The sequence below is a fragment of the Neopsephotus bourkii genome, unplaced genomic scaffold, assembly GCF_033783945.1.
Source record: "Neopsephotus bourkii isolate Nb327-2 ecotype Australia unplaced genomic scaffold, CSIRO-AGI_Nbou_v1 NB_1475, whole genome shotgun sequence".
Lineage (NCBI taxonomy): Eukaryota > Metazoa > Chordata > Aves > Psittaciformes > Psittacidae > Neopsephotus > Neopsephotus bourkii.
The window spans coordinates 32584-53538 of record NW_026901951.1 but is presented as its reverse complement, the minus strand read 5'-3'; the positions used below and the strand labels follow the sequence as shown (position 1 = coordinate 53538).

Sequence of the window (20955 nt, the reverse complement as noted above, 5' to 3'; positions counted from 1 at the left end):
TTGCACCAATATGAATCCATTATTGACAAAAATATTTGTGTGTCTGAGAGATCCCAGAAGAGCACGAAAGCTTCTGCAATGCACCACAGCAACCTTGGGACCAAGCACTCCAGTTCCCCTTGTCCCCGGGAGCCCAGGATAGCCTCTTATTCCATGGTCTCCCTGAAAATAGTCACAGAAATATGAGTGATTTATCACCTATTATCTCTTACATCTTTTGTCCACTTATGAAGCAGTCAGTCAAAGTACTAAGCTGAAAACAACCATTATTATATACAAACAGTTGCTTTTTAGGTAGACATACAAAAACAAACAAACAAACAAACAAAAAGCCCCAAATGCAGGCACACACTTTATTGAAGCTCTAGGTGAAGAACATTGTTCCCCAAGCCAAGGTCCATGTGATCAAAGTCACCAACAGAGTTAGGACTAACTTGCAATCTTATCTGCTACAGAAGGAAAATAAAAAAAGGAAACTCATTTAGAAACACCATTTTTTCAATACGTTCTGCTGGGGCTTACCACGATGGACAGGGAGATTCCAAGCGGGACACAACAGCAAGGATCACGGCCTTTATGGATACTGTGCTTGTTCTAAAACTAGAGACATTTAATTTCCAGAACTGCCAAACTAAGGTGTTTATGAAAACTAAATGAATTTAAGTAACGTTGAACTGGAACAAAAAGAACATCCCTTTGTTTATTTTTTCATAAAGCCTTAATGTGTATATGTTTGGCTTGACTTCTTGAGGAAATGAAGCTTCAGTGATACTCCGCCTGTGTTTCTGCTTGTCTGTGTTGGTCTTCTTTTTCTCCCAGTGTAATTTGAACTCATCAATTGATTTCAGCCAAATTCATCAGAAATTTAGAGGCCTTGAGCATGTTAATGTTTGACAGTTTTGGTGATAAATGGAGGCTGGGTAAAGGAGAGAGATTCAATTGATGCTTTTAGTGGGGAAAAACAAAACCAGAGAGGACTCACCCCTTAACCAGCAGGCAGACAGAAGGCAGCAGCTGACTGGCCAGGAGGAATGAGGGTAACACTGAGCCTGGCGCTGCATGCTGCAGACAAGTCCAGTGAAGGACATAGGGGTCAGGGGACATTCCTGGTAGGGGGAAGGCACAGGGACATAAGAGGCAGTTTTGTTTTCCTCAGTCCGTGATTGTACAAATGAGGGAATAGGCACGCATTCGACACATAATCATTAGAAAACTTAGTTTGAAAAGAAAAATCTATAATGAGCAAGTTATAGGTGCAGAAAATTCTGAATCGGGTTTAGCAAGTGTCCCTAAAACTACACCTGTGCAGGCAAGTGCAAAAGAAAGAAGCGTTCTGATAAGCTATTGATCCTTTAATAACTGTATTAGCAAAGGAACCGAGAAGAAATTGTATTCCTTGACAAAATAAGAAATTTCATTATAAAAACTCTTCATTGTACTTATTTTTGCCCTCAGAAAAGCTGAGCCTGCAGAGGGAGCATTCTAACTAGGAGAGAGGTGCAACTATGAATCACACACATCACACACTAGAGTTGTGGGAGGTGAAAAGAAACCACATATCAAATTGATTAAAAAGGAAGGAAACAAATTACAGAATCTTTCACTGACTTCCTTTACTTTCCAGGAGGAATGCGTGCAGTCATTTTAATGACTCTTTTAAGTGAAATGCCCAAGGCTTAGTCTTCAGCAAGAGATCACTCAAATTTTTGTTTTTCATATATCCTATGTTACGCTCATGATATCTCCTACTCATATAAATATAGTATGACCCGAACTATTCTCAGGTTTGATGGATTTGCAGAGGTGGGAACTCTGAATCCAGAGGCTAAGGCTTAGTCTGAGGTTATAATGCTTCCCTTCTTGGTATAACTTTTGGCTTCTGAATTTATATTCAGTTCCTCTTCCTTCCAAAGCCCTGGTGACTGGCCGGTTTGAGTCAGGACACAGGCATAGTACACGGATGGTCTTAGCTTTAGACTGGTGTGTCAAACCAATTGGATTAAACTGATTGCCAGTTTCAATCGGGAGAAAATTTCTCCCTCAGACATGATCAGAGAGCAGAGTTTGTTGGTTTTGTCTAGTCTGATTTGGAAAATGGAATTAAAGAGAGAACTACTCTCTTTTATAGTGTTCTTTTTCTTCCAATGACCTTCCTTGCTAATATAAAGAGAAAAGGTATTAGCAATGCCCTTGAGTTTTTCGCCTTTCCCCTTCCACCCCCACCCCCAAATTCGAGCTATAAACACTTCAAGAGTCAATCTTACCTACTTAAACATTGTAGCAGTACTTAACCATTGTAGCAATTAAGTCTGGGACATGGTGCTGAGAAATGTCTCTGCAGTGGGATGAATGGTAGATATCCCTGCCTGGCTTCTCATTAAAACATGCTTGGTTTCTCAATTTGCTTGCTTAATTGCCTTTCTTGCTTTCTTGATTGCTTGCTTGCCTTACTTGCTTGCCTTGCTTACTTGCTCGCTTGCTTCCTTGCTTGCTTGCTTCCTTACTTGCCTTTCTTGCTTACTTTCTTGCTTGCCTTGCTTGCTTGCTTACCTGCCCTGCTTGATTCCTTGCCTGACTTGCTTTTCTTTTTTCTTTTCTTTTTTCTTTTCTTTTCTTTTCTTTTCTTTTCTTTTCTTTTCTTTTCTTTTCTTTTCTTTTCTTTTCTTTTCTTTTCTTTTCTTTTCTTTTCTTTTCTTTTCTTTTCTTTTCTTTCCTCTCCTCTCCTCTTTCTTTTCTCTCTTTCTTTCTTTCTTTCTTTCTTTCTTTCTCTCTTTTTCTTTCTTTCTTTCTCTTTCTTTCTCTCTCTCTTTCTTTCTTTCTTTCTTCCTTTCTCTCTTTTTCTTTCTTTCTTTCTTTCTTTCTCTCTTTCTTTCTTTCTTTCTTTCCTTCTTTCTGCCTCTCTTTCTTTCTCTTTCTTTCTTTCTTTCTTTCTTCCTTCCTTCCTTCCTTTCTTCCTTTCCTTTCTCCCTTTCCTTTCGTTCTTTCTTTCTTTCTTTCTTTCTTTCTTTCTTTCTTTCTTTCTCTTTTTCTTTCTTTCTTTATTTCTTTCTTTCTTACTTTCTTTCTTTCTTTTTCTTTCTCTCTCTCTCTTTCTTTCTTTCTTTCGTTCTTTCTTTCTGCCTCTCTCTCTTTCTTTCTTTCTTTCCTTCTTTCTTTCTGCCTCTCTTTCTTTCTTTCTCTTTCTTTCTCTTTCTTTCTTTCTTTCTTTCTTTCTTTCTTTCTTTCTTTCTTTCTTTCTTTCTTTCTTTCTTTCTTTCTTTCTTTCTTTCTTTCTTTCTTTCTTTCTTTCTTTCTTTCTTTCTTTCTTTTTCTTTCTTCCTTCCTTCCTTCCTTTCTTTCTTCCTTCCTTCCTTCCTTCCTTCCTTCCTTCCTTCCTTCCTTCCTTCCTTCCTTCCTTCCTTCCTTCCTTCCTTCCTTCCTTCCTTCCTTCCTTCCTTCCTTCCTTCCTTCCTTCCTTCCTTCCTTCCTTCTTTCCTCCTTTCTTTCCTCCTTTCCTCCTTTCCTTCTTTCCTTCTTTCCTTCTTTCTCTTTCTTTCTTCATTTCTTTCTGCCTTTCTTTCTGTCTGCCTTTCTTTCTGCCTTTCTACCTTTCTGCCTTTCTCTCTTCCTTTCTGCTTTTCTTTCTGCCTTTCTTTCTTTCCTTTCTTTCTTTATATCTTTCTGCCTTTCTTTTTTGCCTTTCTTTATTGCCTGTCTTTCTTGCATTTGTTTATAGCCTTGCTTTCTAATATTTCCATTCCTGCCCTTCTTCCCGCCCTTCTTCCCTTCCCCTACCTTCCCTTCTTCCCTACCCTGCCCCCCCCAAAATAAACACCCCAAACAAACAAAAAGCACTAAACTGGGGAAACCCAGCAAAAGAAAATGAAGGGGGAAAAACCCAAGAACAGAAAAAAAACAAACAAAAAAAAAAATCCCACCCCGTGGGGGATGAAAAGGCGGGGGGGGGGGGGAGGTGAAGTGTGGAGGGGGAGAAAAAAAGGCAGGGGTAGAAACTGGAAAAAAAGACACACCCCCAACCGGCGGAGAGAACAAAATGGGGGGGGGGAATCCGGGGTTTAAAAATCCAGCAAAATATGCATAAAATAATAATAACTGAAAATGAAAAAAAAGGAATAAAGAAAAAAACAAAACGCAAAAAATCTTTGGGCATAAGAAAAACCAGAAAAAAAACCCCACAAAACTTAACAATCCCAGAAACCCAACAACAACCACACCACCCCACTCCCCCAAAAAAAGCCCAAAACAAACAAAAAGCACTAACCTGGGGAAACCCAGCAAAAGAAAAGGAAGGGGAAAAAAACAAGAACAAAAAAACAACCAAAAAAAACCCCACCCCGTGTGGGAGGAAAAGTGGGGGGGGAGGTGAAGTGTGGAGGGGAGGAAAAAAAGGCAGGGGGAGAAACTGGAAAAAAAGAACCCCCCGCAACAACCGGTGGAGAGAAAAAAATGGTAGTGGGGGGGAGGGGAAAAAACTCGGGGGGGTTAAAAAATGTTGAACAGAAAAAGGTGGAGAAAAAATCCAGGAAAAAAAAGGAACATGGAAAAAAGAAAAAACCCAACCAAACAAAAACTGCACCCAAAGCCCCACACCAACCTGGGGAGAAAAACCCAGCCAGGAAACAGTGGGAGAGAGAAAGGGGGAGGGAGTAAAATGCGGGGGGGGGGAAGCGTGAAACAAAAAACACTATGGAAAAAACTGCAGCAAAAGTAAGAAAACCATCGAAATAAACAAAAAACAACAAACACCCCACCCCCCCCAAAAAAAAACCTAAAAACACCTCCAAAAAAAAAGGGGGGAGGGGCGGGGGACGGAAGGAAAAAAATCCCCGAACAACTCTGGAGGGAGAGAGAAAAGAGAAACCTGTGGGGAAAATATAATTTAAAAAAGGGGGGGAGGGGGGTGAAAACGGGAGCAGGAGGGGAACTGGAAGAGGGAAAACGTGGGGATAAAATAACCGTGGGGTTAAAAAGAGTGGAACAAAAACCATGGGGAAAAAACCTAGGGAGAAAAAAAAAAAAAGGAGAGGGGGCTGCCACCCAAATGGATTGCCCTGTTGGTGGCACTGTTGCAGAGAGCGCCATTTGTAGCTGATGCCCAGCACCGTCTCTCTGTCCTGGCACCTTAGGCTTAGCGTCAGAGTCTGGACATTCACGCTCAGGGAGCTGGTGTCTCGATCACTGAATAGTGGTGTCCAGTGAGGCTTTAGAGATGGAGTTTGATGCGAGTCAAGTAAGTGAGGATATCCATGTTGGTGGCACCCTTCCAGAGGGCTCTCTGTGTAGAACGTGTCCAGCTATTTGTTTCTGTCCTAAGGCGTGAGGCTTAGGAGCAGGGTCTGGATATTGGCACATAGGGACCAATATTTATGGTTTATGGGGTGTCTGAGAGTGCTGCCCTGTGTGGTTTAGGTGGCTAAGCAAAGGTGGATTGCCATGTTGGTGTCACTGGTGAGGAAGGCACCATGTTTACGTGATGCCAAGCACCAGCTTTCTGTTTCTTATGGTATGCTGAGCATCATAATTTGGATGTTTGCACTTTGGGAGATATTTTGTGGATCATCAGAGAGTGCTGTTCAGTGAGGCTTTACAGGGAGGGGGTTTTACGTGTGTAAGTAAGTGACAATATCCATGTTGGTAGCACTGTTCCAGAGGACTCCCTGTGTAGAACATGTCCAGTTACTTGTTTCTGTTCTAACACGTTAGCCTTAGGAGCAGGATCTGGACATTTCCACTTAGGGAGCTTGGCTCTGTGGCACTTGAGAGTGCACTGCATGGGCAGCACGCAGATGCACTTCTATGTGGCTAAGCAAGGCTGGATTCCCACGTTGGTGGCGCTGTTCCCAAGGTATACCTGTGGAGGTGCTGTGCAGCATCTTTCTGTCCTGGCACACCGTGTGTCCATGATCCAGGCCACCTGTCTGCATTCAGCAGAGGGGCAGAACGCAGATGGTGCTTTTGGTGGCAAACAAGGTCTCTTTGCCGTGTTGGCGGCACCGTTCTGCAGGTTTCCCTTTGTAGGTGATGCTCAGCGACTGCTTTCTGTCCTGGTGCTACGTGCTTGGGAACAGCAGCTGGATGTTGGCACTGTGGAGCCGTGCTCCAGCACACCAAAGTGATGCAGCAGAGGGTCAGTACGGCAGTGGTGTTTGAGGTGGCAAGGCAAGGGCAGATTGCCGTGTTGGGGGCACCTTTCTGGAGGTCCCCATGTGTAGGAATGAAGTTGATATTTCCATTACTCCTCATAAACCCCACTGGATTATTTTCGGTGGGCTTCAGCTACAGAATGAGCAGTGAGAAGAGTGGGAGCAAGGTGCTCACAAGTGGGCTTTGTTACCCTTAGCAGGCACCAGAAGGTTCTCTGAAGCTGCTGATTGTTCTGGGAGAGTTGGGCTTGGAGAGGAAGGTGTGCAGGGAGCTGGGTTCATTTTGTTGTGTTTTTCTGAGAGGAAAACGGTGAGTTGAATTTGTCTTTGCTTTGGGAAGAAAGGAGTTTTTGTTTTGTTGGAGTGCTCGGGTCTACTGATGTACATGGGCTTCTCTTTGGCTTCTCCACTTGCTGCCTTGAGCCTTCTGTGTGTTTATGAGGGAGAGTTTAGTGCTGCCTTCTTCCTTGAGGTCTAAGAACATCAGCCCGGCAGAGAAAGAAGTGCAAGGAATTTGCTTGCTGCCCTTAGAGTGGTATGCAGAAAGAATGTTGGCTCTTTTCTGAAGGTGTTAAACCTCTGAAGAATTAGTGTGACCTGGCATGACGGGAACGGTGTGGAATAAGGTGTGGATACTGTCCTGGTTTTGGCTGGGCCAGAACTGATTCTCTTCCCTGCGGCTGGCGCAGTGCTGTGTACTGGCTTGGTTCTGGGAAGCACGCTGGTAGCACACGGCTGTTTTAGCTGTTACTCAGTAGCACTTCGGCTGAGCAAGGACTTTCCGGTCTCTCCTTCTGTGCCAGTGAGGAGGGGCAGGGGAATCCTGGAGGAAGCAGAGCCAGGACACCTGGTACATAAAGTGGGGGGAGTCAGCCGGAAGGCGCAGGTCGCCCCTCGGGTCAGGCTGGGTACCGCTGAGCGGGTGCTGAGCAGTTGCGTTGTGCATCACTGCTGGTTCGCGTTTCCCTTTTCCCTGTCTAGTTCTAGAGGAGCAAAGTTTGTTGGAGAGCTGGGATGAGCTGTTGCTAGTGATGAGATTTGAGCTTTTGTCTCGTTGCTGCAGGTTTGTTTTTGAACTTCTTGCCCTGATTTTGTTCTTGGGGCTGAGGGAGCGGGGAGCGGCCGAGGGGACCGGCGGGGCTGGGGGACCGGGGAGCCGCTGCGGGCCCGGCGGGCTCTGGCGGTGCTGCGGGTGCGGCTGTGCCGAGGGCGAGGCGGGGCCGGGGCCGGCGGGCAGCGCTGGCTGAAGCCGGTCCCGTGCCGGGCGGCGCGCGGGCCGGTGTCGCTCCCCCAGCGCGGGCCGACGGGGCCGGGCGTTGCCCGGCGGCCGGTGCAGCGAGAGCGGCCGGTGCGTCCGTTGTCGGGGAGCGCCATGGAGGGCCAGCGGCTGCCCGGCGCTGTCAACCCCAGCCACTTCCCGGCCAAGCTCTGGCAGCTGGTGAACAGCCCGCGCTGCGGCTCCGTGCGCTGGGATGCCCGTGGCGAGGGGCTGCTCATCGACCAGCGGCTCTTCGAGCGAGAGCTGCTGGGGGCGGAGGCGGCCGGCGAGGGGGCGGTGCTGGCCGCCGAGTTCTTTAAGACGAAGAACTTCGGCAGCATCATCCGGCAGCTGAACCTGTACGGGTTCCACAAGCTGGGGACGGGGTCCGGGCCCCTGCAGGACCCGGCGGGGGGCGATTGCGGCAGCGCCCCCGGGGCCCTGCTCCACTTCTACAGCCCCCATTTCCGCCGCGACCGCCCCGAGCTCCTCGTGCGTCTCAAGCGCCGGACGAGCGCCAACAAAGCGAAGCTGGCGGCCGGCCTGGAGCTGCCCAGCCGCCCGGCCCAGCTCTCCCAGTGCTCGCCCTCGATGCTCGTCGAGGCTGCCAGACCCGGTGAGCTGGGGTGGCCCCGGGCTGTGGGCCGAGAAGCACTGGGTGCTCTGGGGTTTGGCGATCAGCACCCCCGCACGGAGCAGGGTTGCCTGACCTTGCTGGCGGCCGCTCAGCTCCGCCGGTGCGGGAAAGCCGTTGTTGTTCGTGCAGGGAGATGCGGTGCCAGCAGGCACGGGGAGCGAGGTTCGCGGGTGGTTCGCTCTGCCCCTCGGCTGCAAGACAGCCTCTGTCGGGGGCTGCAGTAAGAGCACCCTCACCCTGTCTCTGTGGAGCTGGCACAGCCCTACCAGATGACCGTTACTTCTCCTTGAAGGGTTGCTCCATAAGCTGTCGTTAAATCTGTGTGAAGCGATGGGTAACCGACCGTATGAGGGCAAGTACCATTCCATGAAACCATAACTGACTGAGAGAGGAAACCAGGGAAGACGAAAGGGAATATCTTGGAAGTAACAAAACGGCAAAGTCTGAGCTTTTAGGTTGAGCTACCTGGGAAAAAGCTGGCTTTGGTTTTGTTTTCCTTGACAAGCTGAATGACTTGTGATCAAGTGCTCTCAGAGTCACGTTTAGGATTTGGACATTGCCCTTGCCTTGGCTGCCCGTGTGCTGTCAGCACTGGAGTTTGGTAGAGCTCTGCTTCACCATTCCCCCTTCATTTTACCTTACTGCGGGATGTAACGCGCAACACTTCCTAAATGGCTTGTGCCGGTTTAGTCAGCTCCTGCCCATTTTGATTTGTAATAGCACATTTCTAAGCAGCGATCACTTGCTCCTGAGGGTTTCAGGAGGCTGAGTGCTCCAGAGATGTCTGTGTGTTGGCGCAGCACTGATGTTCCTGTGTGTTCAGGTGGTAGTGCTACAGCAGTTACTCTATGTTTAGGTGTAAGAATAGAGTCTGTTTCTGGATTAAGAATATTGAAGCAGAGGTGGTCTTCCCAGGGAACGTTGTGGAGCCTTGGCTCCTCATCCTGCCTTTCAGGGCTAGTGAAAACTCCTTCCCTTAGTCCTCGTTTCCCTTTGTTTTGCAGGACTGGTGACTTCAGGAGAGGCTCCTCAACCTTGTTGCCCAGACAGCTGCTTTCCTTCCTCCAACAGAGCGGCCTCATGTCAGAACCACCCTGCTTTCCAGGAAACAACTTCCCAGCAGCCTCCGGCCCCTTCCAGAACATGGCAGGGCTCTGTTCGATCGCTGCCAGGGCACTGGGCTTCCCCAGCTTTCCCAGGCCAGGGGGCTCCCTTTCCTGTCCTCAACACGTGCTGCACCGAGGTCACGTACACTGTCCAGACCGTTTGCTCGCTTCTGCCGCTTCAGCGATGGGCTCCAGCTGGTGCTGCTCCTCCAGAACCCGGCAGCTGCGCATCTCCAGGGCAGTGCTTGCAAGGCCGGGATCCAACACGTACGGCAAAAGTTCTCCACTTGCTGCTCGAGAAGTTCCTGCAAAGTGGTGCATGAAATGTTTTTCCCCAGTGCTCTGCCACTGCGTGTGTATCTGACGTGTGTGCTTGCAGTGAGATGTGTGTTCCCTGTCCGTTACTTGCTACCAGCCGGTGACAGAATGTGCTTTAGCTGCTCATTCCTTCTGGCTCTGATGAGATGAACTGTATCAGAGACAGAAGAGCTTAGAAATGCCTTCTCTGCAATGAGCAGGGAAGGACAAAAGTGCGTGGGTGAAGCAGGTGTGTGTGGAATCTTGATTCAGCTGGAAGGCTTGAAGTATTACAAATGAATTGGCCCCTTTGCAGGCCGAGCCCATCAGTGGGATATCCACAGGTGCAGTTTTTCTTGCTGTTAGATCAGGCACTGCTGCAGGTGGCAAAAAACCCCAAGAAAAGGTGTTGTGAGTGCAAAGCATTCCTTTTGTGCACCCTTCCGCACTTCAGACCCATTCAGAATTGGTCTCCAGGCTGGGCTGCTACACGGTTATGTTTGTTCTCCTCCCCTTGATGTACAGGCATTACAGCACGTTTGATTCACGAGCTGCTTTCAGTATAAGCTCTACTAAGTGCAAGAGTTGTGCAATTTCTACTTTACTTGTGGCTTTTTATAGCCTGTGATCTGGACTTTGTGTTTTACACTTGCCTCCTGTTTCACAAGTGCTTTTTCCCTTTGGGTTCTTCCTTTTCTTCTCTTAGGAACTAGGCTCTTTGTACTACGTGTTTGTTTCCTTAGGATCACTCCAGCAGGTTACAGCCAATCTCTGCTTTGCTCTCTCACCCTGTTTTTACAGTAGCCCTTTAGGTTTCTTTGGTTGTTTTCTTGGGTTTGTCAACATGCTTTGGCGTTCCGAGGGACTGAGGCCCAGGTATCATGAGATTTTTGGCACTATGCAGAACTGTAATATGTTTGCAGGTCACAGAGTGTTCTTCTGAAAGATGTCCAGATTTCATCCTAAGTTTGCTCACAAGAAGCTTTGGAAGTAACAGGAGTCAGACACGTGTCTCCTGCTGCTGTGGAAGGATGACCACGAGCTCGCTCCATGTTATTTAGCTCTTGTGTTTGTTGCTCCAAACTGCACGAAAGTTCCTCGATTTTGTATGAAAAAGGGCAATTGGTATAGGGATTAAAATCCATATTGGTTATCATAGCAACTGTCTTGTGAGGAATCCCGCGTAGGTGTCAGGCGTTGCAAGGAAACGGGTCTGATCACGTGGCCGTCTCAAGTCACACTTGTACCATTTAATTACTGTGAACATTGGCCAAGATTTGATTTCATCAAGGATTTCTCTCTCGCCCAGAAGGACTGCAGATTTTACAGATTGTCTGTCCTGCCAGTAGTGCCTTTCCTTGTAAGTTCTGTCTGCGTGTCACCAGAATCTGAGACCCGCAGAAACTGCTTCATCTACAGAGCTGCTTTTTGGAATAAGATCCCATTTTCATTCCGGTGTGTGTGTGTGAACATGCAGGCCCTTCCTTTGTGAATCCCCTTTCTGTGGTGTGTTGTGTTGAGACAGTCAAACAGCCAAGTCAAAAAGGTGATATTAAGATAGAGAAGAGTGAATATGAAGATTCCGTGTGTGTGTGTGTGTGTGTGTGTGTGTTGGTTAATTCTACAATACGTATGTTTGATCTGTGTCTACATAGTTTAGGAGAAATATGTTTTATGGTGGAGAAGTCAGTCTTACAATCAGTGGGGAGGTCATAATCCATTTCAGGGAGGTAGCTTACGGAGTGGTTACTGCAGTGTTTAATGCAAGTAAGCAACAGAACTGTGCACCCTGGGCAGCAGTTCTGGCAGTCTGATCCCTGTGTTTGAATTTTGCAGTCACCCCGCAGTGTTCACCCCCTGCCCAGGGAGGACCTCTGACTCTCAGCGCCAGTGCTGTGGCTGCGGCGTCCACCGACTGCTTCTTTGTGCAGGTGAGAGCAGTGCAGAGAGCACGGGGAAAGGGAGGAGAGCCCATGCATGGACCGCAGGGTTCTGGGCTTGCGGCAGGAAGGAGAGAAGTTTGGGACTGGATCTGCTGTAGAAAGGGAAAGTAGCGTGGTTTGCCAATGCCCATTTCAAAGCACGGCTTTGAAACATGAAGGGGGCAGTGCTGTAACGCAGGTAAGGTTTCACCTCATTGGGTGGCCTGGCTTATCAAATAGCAAAAGAACCTCAGTAAAAACGCCAGAGCTTCCTTTCACATTCTAGGAGCATGTATATCCTTTTTTTCCTGAGAGGGGATAAGCAAAGCAAACTCTGCTGGTGTGTGCTGAAAAAGGGTTGGCCTGCACAGTCCTCAGAAGCAGTAAAATCCATCAGCCCTGACTGAAAACGGTGGTGATGTTTTGATCTGGAAATTCCCTGTATTTTGTTTCTCGCAGAGTCCTGAAGTGCAGCCACCTGCAGCTGAATGCCTGCCCTCTGACGGGGCACATCACGCATCTGAGGATGAGGACAAGTTGCCAGAATTAAGTTATGAAGATGTGTTTCAGTTTTTCAGTGAGATGTATGCATCACGCAGCGCTGATGCAGTGACACCGAAGGCTGCACAATGCTGGAATGGAGAGCTGTTTGAAAGCTGCCTCAATGTGGCCATAGGAAGCGCAGCTGCTGCTGACACGGCACAAGACTTTGTGACCACCCAGGGAGCCCCTGAAGAACAGCGAGAAGAGCTGGATCACAACCCAGCTCAACCATCCAAAATGTTTGTTGTGGGAGCGCTGTTTAGTGCAGAGCAAGTAAGTGCTAAATGGAGGTAAAACTCCCTGGGAAACTGTTGAGTGGTCTTTGGGGTTATTTCATTTTTTTGTGTTTATTTAAAGGAGAATGGGAGTCTTACATGCGGAAAGGTGACAGGAGAGCTGACTTCAGTAACTGAGGCAGAGAACAAAGCTGCAGAAGAGGCAGGGTCCCCTGCAAAGCCTCAGTGCAGGAAGAGAAGATGCAGCTCAGAGCAGGGTAAGTCCCTGCTAAGAGATGCTACATTTTTTAGAGGTGGGCAAGACAGCTGCTCTGAAACTCTTTTCGGGAAGGGGAGATCACAAGAGCTGAGTTATTGTCTGCAGTGTAAGTACCTCCCCGGGCCTTCAGTTCAACTATTGCACTCGTACGAGCTCTTGGCGTACTTGCCCACACGCTTCTATACGTAAGCTGGTGCTGAGGACTCCTAGGTGGACAAGGGAATAAATTCTATGCGTCAATAAAAGCTGAAGTTGTGGGAGTTGTGCCAGAGCCCCGCATGTCACAGTACACAGCACTGAGATGCAGGCTGTGGATATGTTTGCTGGAGGGTGACAGTGCCACAAAGGGAACACTGACTAATGAGGTGACTGTTGAAGTAAGAGGGGAAAACCCCACCACGCTGCCGAAGTGAGGGCACGAGTGCAACCTTTCTGGCTCAGATCACTAAATGTATATCACAGCAGCCTGCTGATACGTGTGCTGCATCTGTGTGCACAGCACCTGTGTGCTGCAACACAGGAGAAAAACAGCCTCTGATTTTCAAGTCGCAGGCCGCCTTTGGCCGGATTTGACTGTCCCTGATGGCAGCAGAGTTGCTGTGCGTGCTGCCAGGTGAGCCACAGGCAGGGCCTGATACTTCCTCGGTGTTGTTTGCTTCCTAGATCGCCACGAGCCGGAAAGCGGAGCCTGGAAGCGGGGCTGCTTCTGGAGGGAGACACCAGAGTGAGGAGCGTGGGAACAGGCGGAGCAGCTGCCGGCTGGTTCCCTCCTGCGAGTCCGGCAGCAGCGCTCGGCACAGAACTGGAGCCCGGGTTCAGGGTCACACCTCTTCTGTTGTGTTTCCTAACTCTGAAGTCATTGACAGCTTTATTCATCAATTTATCTGTTATTTATAGCTTTATTCCTAGATTTATATGTTATTTATAGCCTTATTTATAAATTTATAGCTTATTTATAGCTTTATTCCTAAATTCGTATCTTATTTATAGCCTTATTTAGAAATTTATAGCTTATTTATAGCTTTATTCCTACATTTCTATTTTATTTATAGACTTATTTATAAATTTATAGCTTATTTATAGCTTTATTCCTAAATTCGTATCTTATTTATAGCCTTATTTAGAAATTTATAGCTTATTTATAGCTTTATTCCTACATTTCTATTTTATTTATAGACTTATTTATAAATTTATAGCTTATTTATAGCTTTATTCCTAAATTTCTATCTTATTTATAGCTTTATTTAGAAATCTATACGTTATTTATAGGTTTAGTCCTAAATTTTTATCTCATTAATAGCCTAATTTATAAATTTATAGCTTATTTATAGCTTTATTTCTAAATTTGTATCTTATTTATAGCCTTATTTATAAATTTATAGCTTATTTATAGCTTTATTCCTAAATCTGTCTCTTATTTACAGACTTATAAATTTATATCTTATTTATAGCCTTATTTATAAATTTCTAGCTTATTTATAGCTTTATTCCTAAATTTCTATCTTATTTATAGCCTTATAAATTTATAGTTTATTTATAACATTATTTATAAATTTATATCTTATTTATAGCTTTCTTCATAATTTTGTATGTTATTTACAGCTTTATTCACAAAGTTCTGTTATTTATAGCTTTACACATAAATTTATGTATCATTTATAGATTTATTGCTAAAGTTTTAACTTATTTGTAGCCTTATTTATAACTTTATAGCTTATTTATAGCTTAATTCCTAAATTTGTATCTTATTTATAGCTTTATTTAGAAATTTATAGCTTATTTATAGCTTTATTTAGAACTTTATAGCTTATTTATAGCTTTATTCCTAAATTTGTATCTTATCTATAGCCTTATTTATAAATTTATAGCTTATATATAGCTTTATTCATAACTTTGTATTTTATTTGTAGCTTTATTTACAAATTTATGTGTTATTTATAGCTTTATTCCTAAATTTGTATCTTTTTTATAGCCTTATTTAGAAATTTATTGCTTATTTATAGCTTTATTCATAATTTTGTGTTTTATTTATATCTTTATTTATAAATTTATCTGTTCTTTATAGCTTTATTCCTAATTTTCTATCTTATTTATAGCCTTATTTATAAATTCATAGCTTATTTATTGCTTTATTCCTAAATTTCTCTTATTTATAGCTTTATTTATAAATTTGTAGCTTATTTATAGCTTTATTCCTAAATTTGTATCTTATTTATAGCTTTATTTACAAATTTATGTGTTATTTATAGCTTTATTCCTAAATTTCTATTTTATTTATAGCCTTATTTATAAATTTATAGCTTATTTATAGCTTTACTCCTAAATTTGTATCTTATTTATAGCCTTATAAATTTATATCTTATTTATAGCCTTATTTATAAATTTATAGCTTATTTATAGCTTTATTCCTAAATTTCTGTCTTATTTATGGCCTTATTTATAAATTTATAGCTTATTTATAGCTTGATTCCTAAATTTGTATCTTATTTAGAGCTTTATTTAAAATTTATAGCTTATTTATAGCTTTATTTATAACTTTATAGCTTATTTATAGCTTTATTCCTAAATCTGTATCTTATCTATAGCCTTATAAATTTATATATTTTTTATAGCCTTATTTATAAATTCATCTTATTTATTGCTTTATTCCTAAATTTGTATCTTAATTTTTGCATTATTTATAACTTTGCATTTTATTTATATCTTTATAAATTTATGTGGTATTTAGATCTTTATTTATAAATATCTATGCTATTTATAGCTTTTTTCCTAAATTTATCTATAATTTATATCTTTATTCCTAAATTTGTATCTTATTTATAGCCTTATTTATAAATTTATAGCTTATATATAGCTTTATTCATAACTTTGTATTTTATTTGTAGCTTTATTTACAAATTTATGGGTTATTTATAGCTTTATTCCTAAATTTGTATCTTATTTATAGCCTTATTTAGAAATTTATTGCTTATTTATACCTTTATTCATAATTTTGTTTTATTTATATCTTTATTTATAAATTTATGTGTTATTTATAGCTTTATTCCTACATTTATTTTTTATAGCTTTATTCCTAAATTTCTCTCCTATTTATAGCCTTATTTATAAATTCATATCTTATTTATAGCTTTATTCCTAAATTTGTATCTTATTTATAGCCTTATTTATAAATTTATAGCTTATTTATAGCTTTATTCCTAAATTTGTATCTTATTTATAGCCTTATAAATTTATATCTTATTTATAGCCTTATTTATAAATTCATATATAATTTATAGCTTTATTCCTAAATTTGTACCTTTTTTATAGCTTTATTTACGAATGTATAGCTTATTTATAGCTTTATTCCTAAATTTGTATCTATTTGTAGCCTTATTTGTAATTTTATAACTTATTTATAGCTTTATTCCTAAATTTCTATCTTATTTATAGCCTTATTTATAAAATTATAGCTTAGTTATAGCTTTATTCCTAAATTTGTATGTTATTTGTAGCCTTATTTATAAAATTATAACTTATTTATATCTTTATTCCTAAATTTGTATCTTATTTATAGCCTTATAAATTTATATCTTATTTATAGCCTTATTTATAAATTCATATATAATTTATAGCTTTATTCCTAAATTTGTATCTTTTTTATAGCTTTATTTACGAATGTATAGCTTATTTATAGCTTTATTCCTAAATTTGTATCTATTTGTAGCCTTATTTATAATTTTATAGCTTATTTATAGCTTTATTCCTAAATTTCTATCTTATTTATAGCCTTATTTAGTAATTTATAGCTTATTTATAGCTTTATTCCTAAATTTCTATCTTATTTATAGCCTTATTTATAAATTTATAGCTTATTTATAGCTTTATTCCTAAATTTGTATCTTATTTATAGCCTTATTTAGAAATTTATAACTTATTTATAGCTTTATTCCTAAATTTGTATCTTATTTGTAGCCTTATAAATTTATATCTTATTTATAGCCTTATTTATAAATTCATATATAATTTATAGCTTTATTCCTAAATTTGTATCTTTTTTATAGCTTTATTTATGAATGTATAGCTTATTTATAGCTTTATTCCTAAATTTGTATCTATTTGTAGCCTTATTTATAAATTTATAGCTTATTTATAGCTTTATTCCTAAATTTCTATCTTATTTATAGCCTTATTTACGAATGTATAGCTTACTTTTAGCTTTATTCCTAAATTTGTATGTTATTTGTAGCCTTATTTATAAAATTATAGCTTTTTTATAGCTTTATTCCTAAATTTGTATCTTATTTATAGCCTTATAAATTTTTATCTTATTTATAACCTTATTTATATATTTATAGCTTATTTATACCTTTATTCCTAAATTTGTATCTTATTTATAGCTTTATTTATAAATTTATAGCTTATTTATAGCTTTATTCCTAAATTTCTTTCTTATTTATAGCCTTATAAATTTATATCTTATTTATAGCCTTATTTATAAATTCATATCTTATTTATAGCTTTATTCCTAAATTTTTATCTTAATTATTGCTTTATTCATAACTTTGTATTTTATTTGTAGATTTATTTATAAATTTATGTTATTTATAGCTTTATTTAGAAATATCTATGCTATTTATAGCTTTATTTACAAATTTATGTTATTTATAGGTTTATTTCTAAATGTGTGTCTTATTTATTGCGTTATTCATTAGTCTGTATGGTATTTATAGCTTTATTTATCAATTTATGTGTTATAGCTTTAAAAATTTGTTATTTCTAGCTTTAATCATAATTTTGTATCTTATTTAGTGCTTTAGAAATTTATAAGTTATTTATAGCTTTAGTTATAATTTTTATCATATTCAGAGCTTTATTCATAGATTTGTATGCTATTTATAGCTTTATTTCTAAATTTGTTTGTTATTTATAGCCTTATTTATAAATTTATATCTTATTTATGGCTTTTTTCCTAAATTTGTATCTTATTCATAGCTTTGTTTAGAAATTTATGTGTTATTTATAGCTTTAGTTATGAATATCTATGCTATTTATAGCTTTATTTAGAAATTTATATATTATTTATAGCTTTAGTCATAAATTTGTATCTTATTTATAGCTTTATTTGTAATTTTTTCTTATTTATTGCTTTATTCATAAGTCTATCTTATAGCTTTATTCATCAATGTATGTGTTTATAATATAGGTTATTTATAGCTTTAGCAATAATTTTGTATCTTATTTAGAGCTTTATTCCTAACCTTGAATCTTATTTTTAGCTTTATTTATAAATTTATGTGTTATTTAAGGCTTTATTGGTAAATATCTATGTTACTTATAGCTTTATTTAGAAATTTATGTTACAGATTTTGTCATAAATTTGTATGTTATTAAGAGCTTTATTTATAAATTTGTGTTATTTATAGCTTTATTTATAAATTTGTATCTTATTTATTGCTTTATTCATAAGTCTATCTTATTTATAGCTTTATTCATCAATGTATGTGTTACTTATAGCTTTATAAATTTATATGTTATTTCTAGCTTTAGTCATAATTTTGTATCTTATTTGTATCTTTATAAATTTATAAGTTATTTATAGCTGTAGTCATAATTTTGTATCTTATATAGAGCTTTATTCATAAATTTGTGTTATTTATAGCTTTATATATAAACATCTCTTATTTATAGCTTTATTTAGAAATCTATATGTTACAGCTTTTATCATGAATTTGTATGTTATTAATAGATTATTTATTAATTTGTATCTTAATTATTGCTTTATTCATAAGTCTATATCTTATTTAGGGCTTTATTCATCAATGTATGTTTTATTTATAGCTTTAAGATTTTAGGTTGTTTCCAGCTTTAGTCATAATTTTGTATCTTATTTAGAGCTTTATTCATAAATTTGTATGCTATTTATAGCTTTATTTCTAAATTTGTGTTATTTACAGCCTTATTTATAAATTTATATGTTATTTATAGCTTTATTCCAAAATTTGTATCTTATTTATAGCTTTATTCCTAACTTTTAATGTTATTTATAGCTTTATTTAGAAATTTATGTTATTTATAGTTTTATTGATAAATATCTGTTATTTGTAGCTTTATTTAGAAATTTATGTTATAGCTTTTGTCATAAAATTTATGTTATTAATAGCTTTATTAAAAATTTGTGTTATTTATAGCTTTATTTCTATATTTATGTTATAGCTTTAGTCATAAATTTGCATCTTATTTATAGCTTTATTTATAAATTTGTATCTTATTTATTGCTTTATTCATAAGCCTGTATCTTATTTATAGCTTTTTTCATCAATGTACGTTATTTATAGCTTTATACATTTGTTCTTTCTAGCTTTAATCATAATTTGTATCTTTTTATAGCTTTATTCATAAATCTGTATGCTATTTATAGCTTGATTTATAAAATTTTGTTATTTATAGCATTAATAAATATGTGTGTTATTTATTGCTTTATTAATACTTTATATGTTATTTATAGCTTTATTAATTTATGTTATATATAGCTTTATTCATAATTTTGTATGTTATTAATAGCTTTATTCATAAAATTGTATATTTTTATTGTTTTATTCATATTTTTGTATCTTATTTATAGCTTTATTCATCTATTTATGTGTTATTTATAGCTTTATTAGAAATTTATATGGTGCTTATAGCATTGTTAATAAATTTATGTGTTGTTTATAGGTTTATTAATAGCTTTATGTTATTTATACCTTTATTCATAACTTTGTTATTTATAGCTTTATTCGTCATTTTGTATGTTATTTATAGCTTTATTCAGAAATTTGTATGTTATTTATAGCTTTATTCAGAAATTTGTACGTTATGAGTAGCTTTATTTATAAATTTGTATGTTCTTTACAGCTGTGTTAATACATTTATATATTTCTAGCTATATTAATAATTTTTTATTATTTATTGCTTAACATTATTATGTCATTTATAGCTTTAGTCATAAATTTGTACGCTATACATAGCTTAATAAATTTGTACGTTTGTTATAGCTGTATTAATACATTTATATTTTATTTATACCTTTATTTATAAATTTGTAATATTTACAGCTTTACTCATAAATTATCATATTATTTATAGCTTTAGTCATAAATTTGTATGTTATTTTTTAGTTTTATTTATAAATTTATATGTTACTTATAGCTTTCTTCATATATTTATCTTATAGCTTTCTTCATAAATGTATATCTTACTTATAGCTCTATTAATAAATTTGTATGTTTGTTATACCTGTATTGATATATTTGTATTTCATTTATAGCTGTATTAATAAATTTGTATTATTTATAGCTTTATTCATAAATCTGTATGTCTTACATCTTTATTTATAAATTTACATGTTATTTATAGCTTTATTCAAAAATTTGTATGTGTTATTTGTATCTTTACTCGTAAATTTATGTTATTTTCTAGCTTTCTTCATAAATTTATGTTATTTATAGCTTTCTTAATAAAGTTGTGTCATTTATAGGTTTATTAATAAATTTCTGTGTTATTGTATAGCTTTATTCATAAATGTATATTATTTATGGCTTTATTTATAAATTCGTATGTTTTATTTATATCTTTACTAATAAATTTATATGTTATTTTATAGCTTCATAAATTTGTATGTGTCATTTATAGGTTTGTTCATAAATTTATATTTTATTTTATAGCTTTCTTCATAAATTTATGATATTTATGGCCTTATTTATAAATTTGTATGTCATTTATTGCTTCATTTATAAATTTGTATGTTTTATTTATATTTTTACTAAAAAAATATAAGTTATTTTATAGCTTTCTTCATAAATTTGTTATTTCTAGCTTTCTTAATAAATTTGTATGTTATTATAGCTTTATTAATAAATGTATATATTACTCATATCTTCATAAATGTGTGTTATTTCTTACTAAATTTGTATGTTATTTATACCTTTCTTCATAAATTTGTGTGTTATTTCTTAATAATTTTGTATGTATTATTATAGCTTTATTAATAAATTTATGTTACTCATAACTTTTTTCATAAATTTGTATGGTTTTTAAATCTTAATAAATTTATGTTATTTATACCTTTCTTCATAAATTTGTTATTTATACCTTCATAAATTTGTATGTGTTATTTATACCTTTCTTCATAAATTTATATGCTATTTATAGCTTTATTAATAAATTTATTGATATTTATAACTTTATATGTGTTTATAGGGATAATAAATCTGCTGGTTTAAATAGCCGTGTTTGTGTCTTGATGTTAAGGATAGCGCTGACATCTGTGTATCAGAAATTGTTAATCTGCTCTGTGTTCTCAGCACTGCCATCCTCTCTGTACTTTGGAATCCACATTGTGGGAACTATTAATAATGGTACCTCTTGCCTTTTCTCCTCGAAGGACCAACCTATGGGGGAGACATCTCCCCACATCTTCTACCTGGGGTCACTTTGTAGGTAAGCAGGTGTTGACAAGGCAATTGGAAAAGTGACCCAAACCCTCAGGCTCTTGAGCCCCATTGGAAATCATTCTTCTGGCGGGTCATGTGAT

At 37.7% G+C, this 20955-nt stretch overlaps 1 protein-coding gene across 1 annotated transcript; it reads left to right on the top strand.

Annotated features, from left to right (window-relative positions):
- Positions 1 to 6745: 6745 nt before the first annotated feature.
- On the top strand, positions 6746 to 13298 carry LOC133220782 (heat shock factor protein 5-like). The gene is made up of 7 exons (XM_061369120.1): positions 6746 to 6769; positions 7252 to 8017; positions 9043 to 9422; positions 9676 to 9678; positions 11289 to 11372; positions 11823 to 12179; positions 13065 to 13298. The coding sequence occupies exons 1-7, from the start codon at positions 6746 to 6748 to the stop codon at positions 13296 to 13298; spliced, it is 1848 nt and encodes a 615-aa protein (XP_061225104.1).
- The last annotated feature ends 7657 nt before the right edge of the window (positions 13299 to 20955 follow it).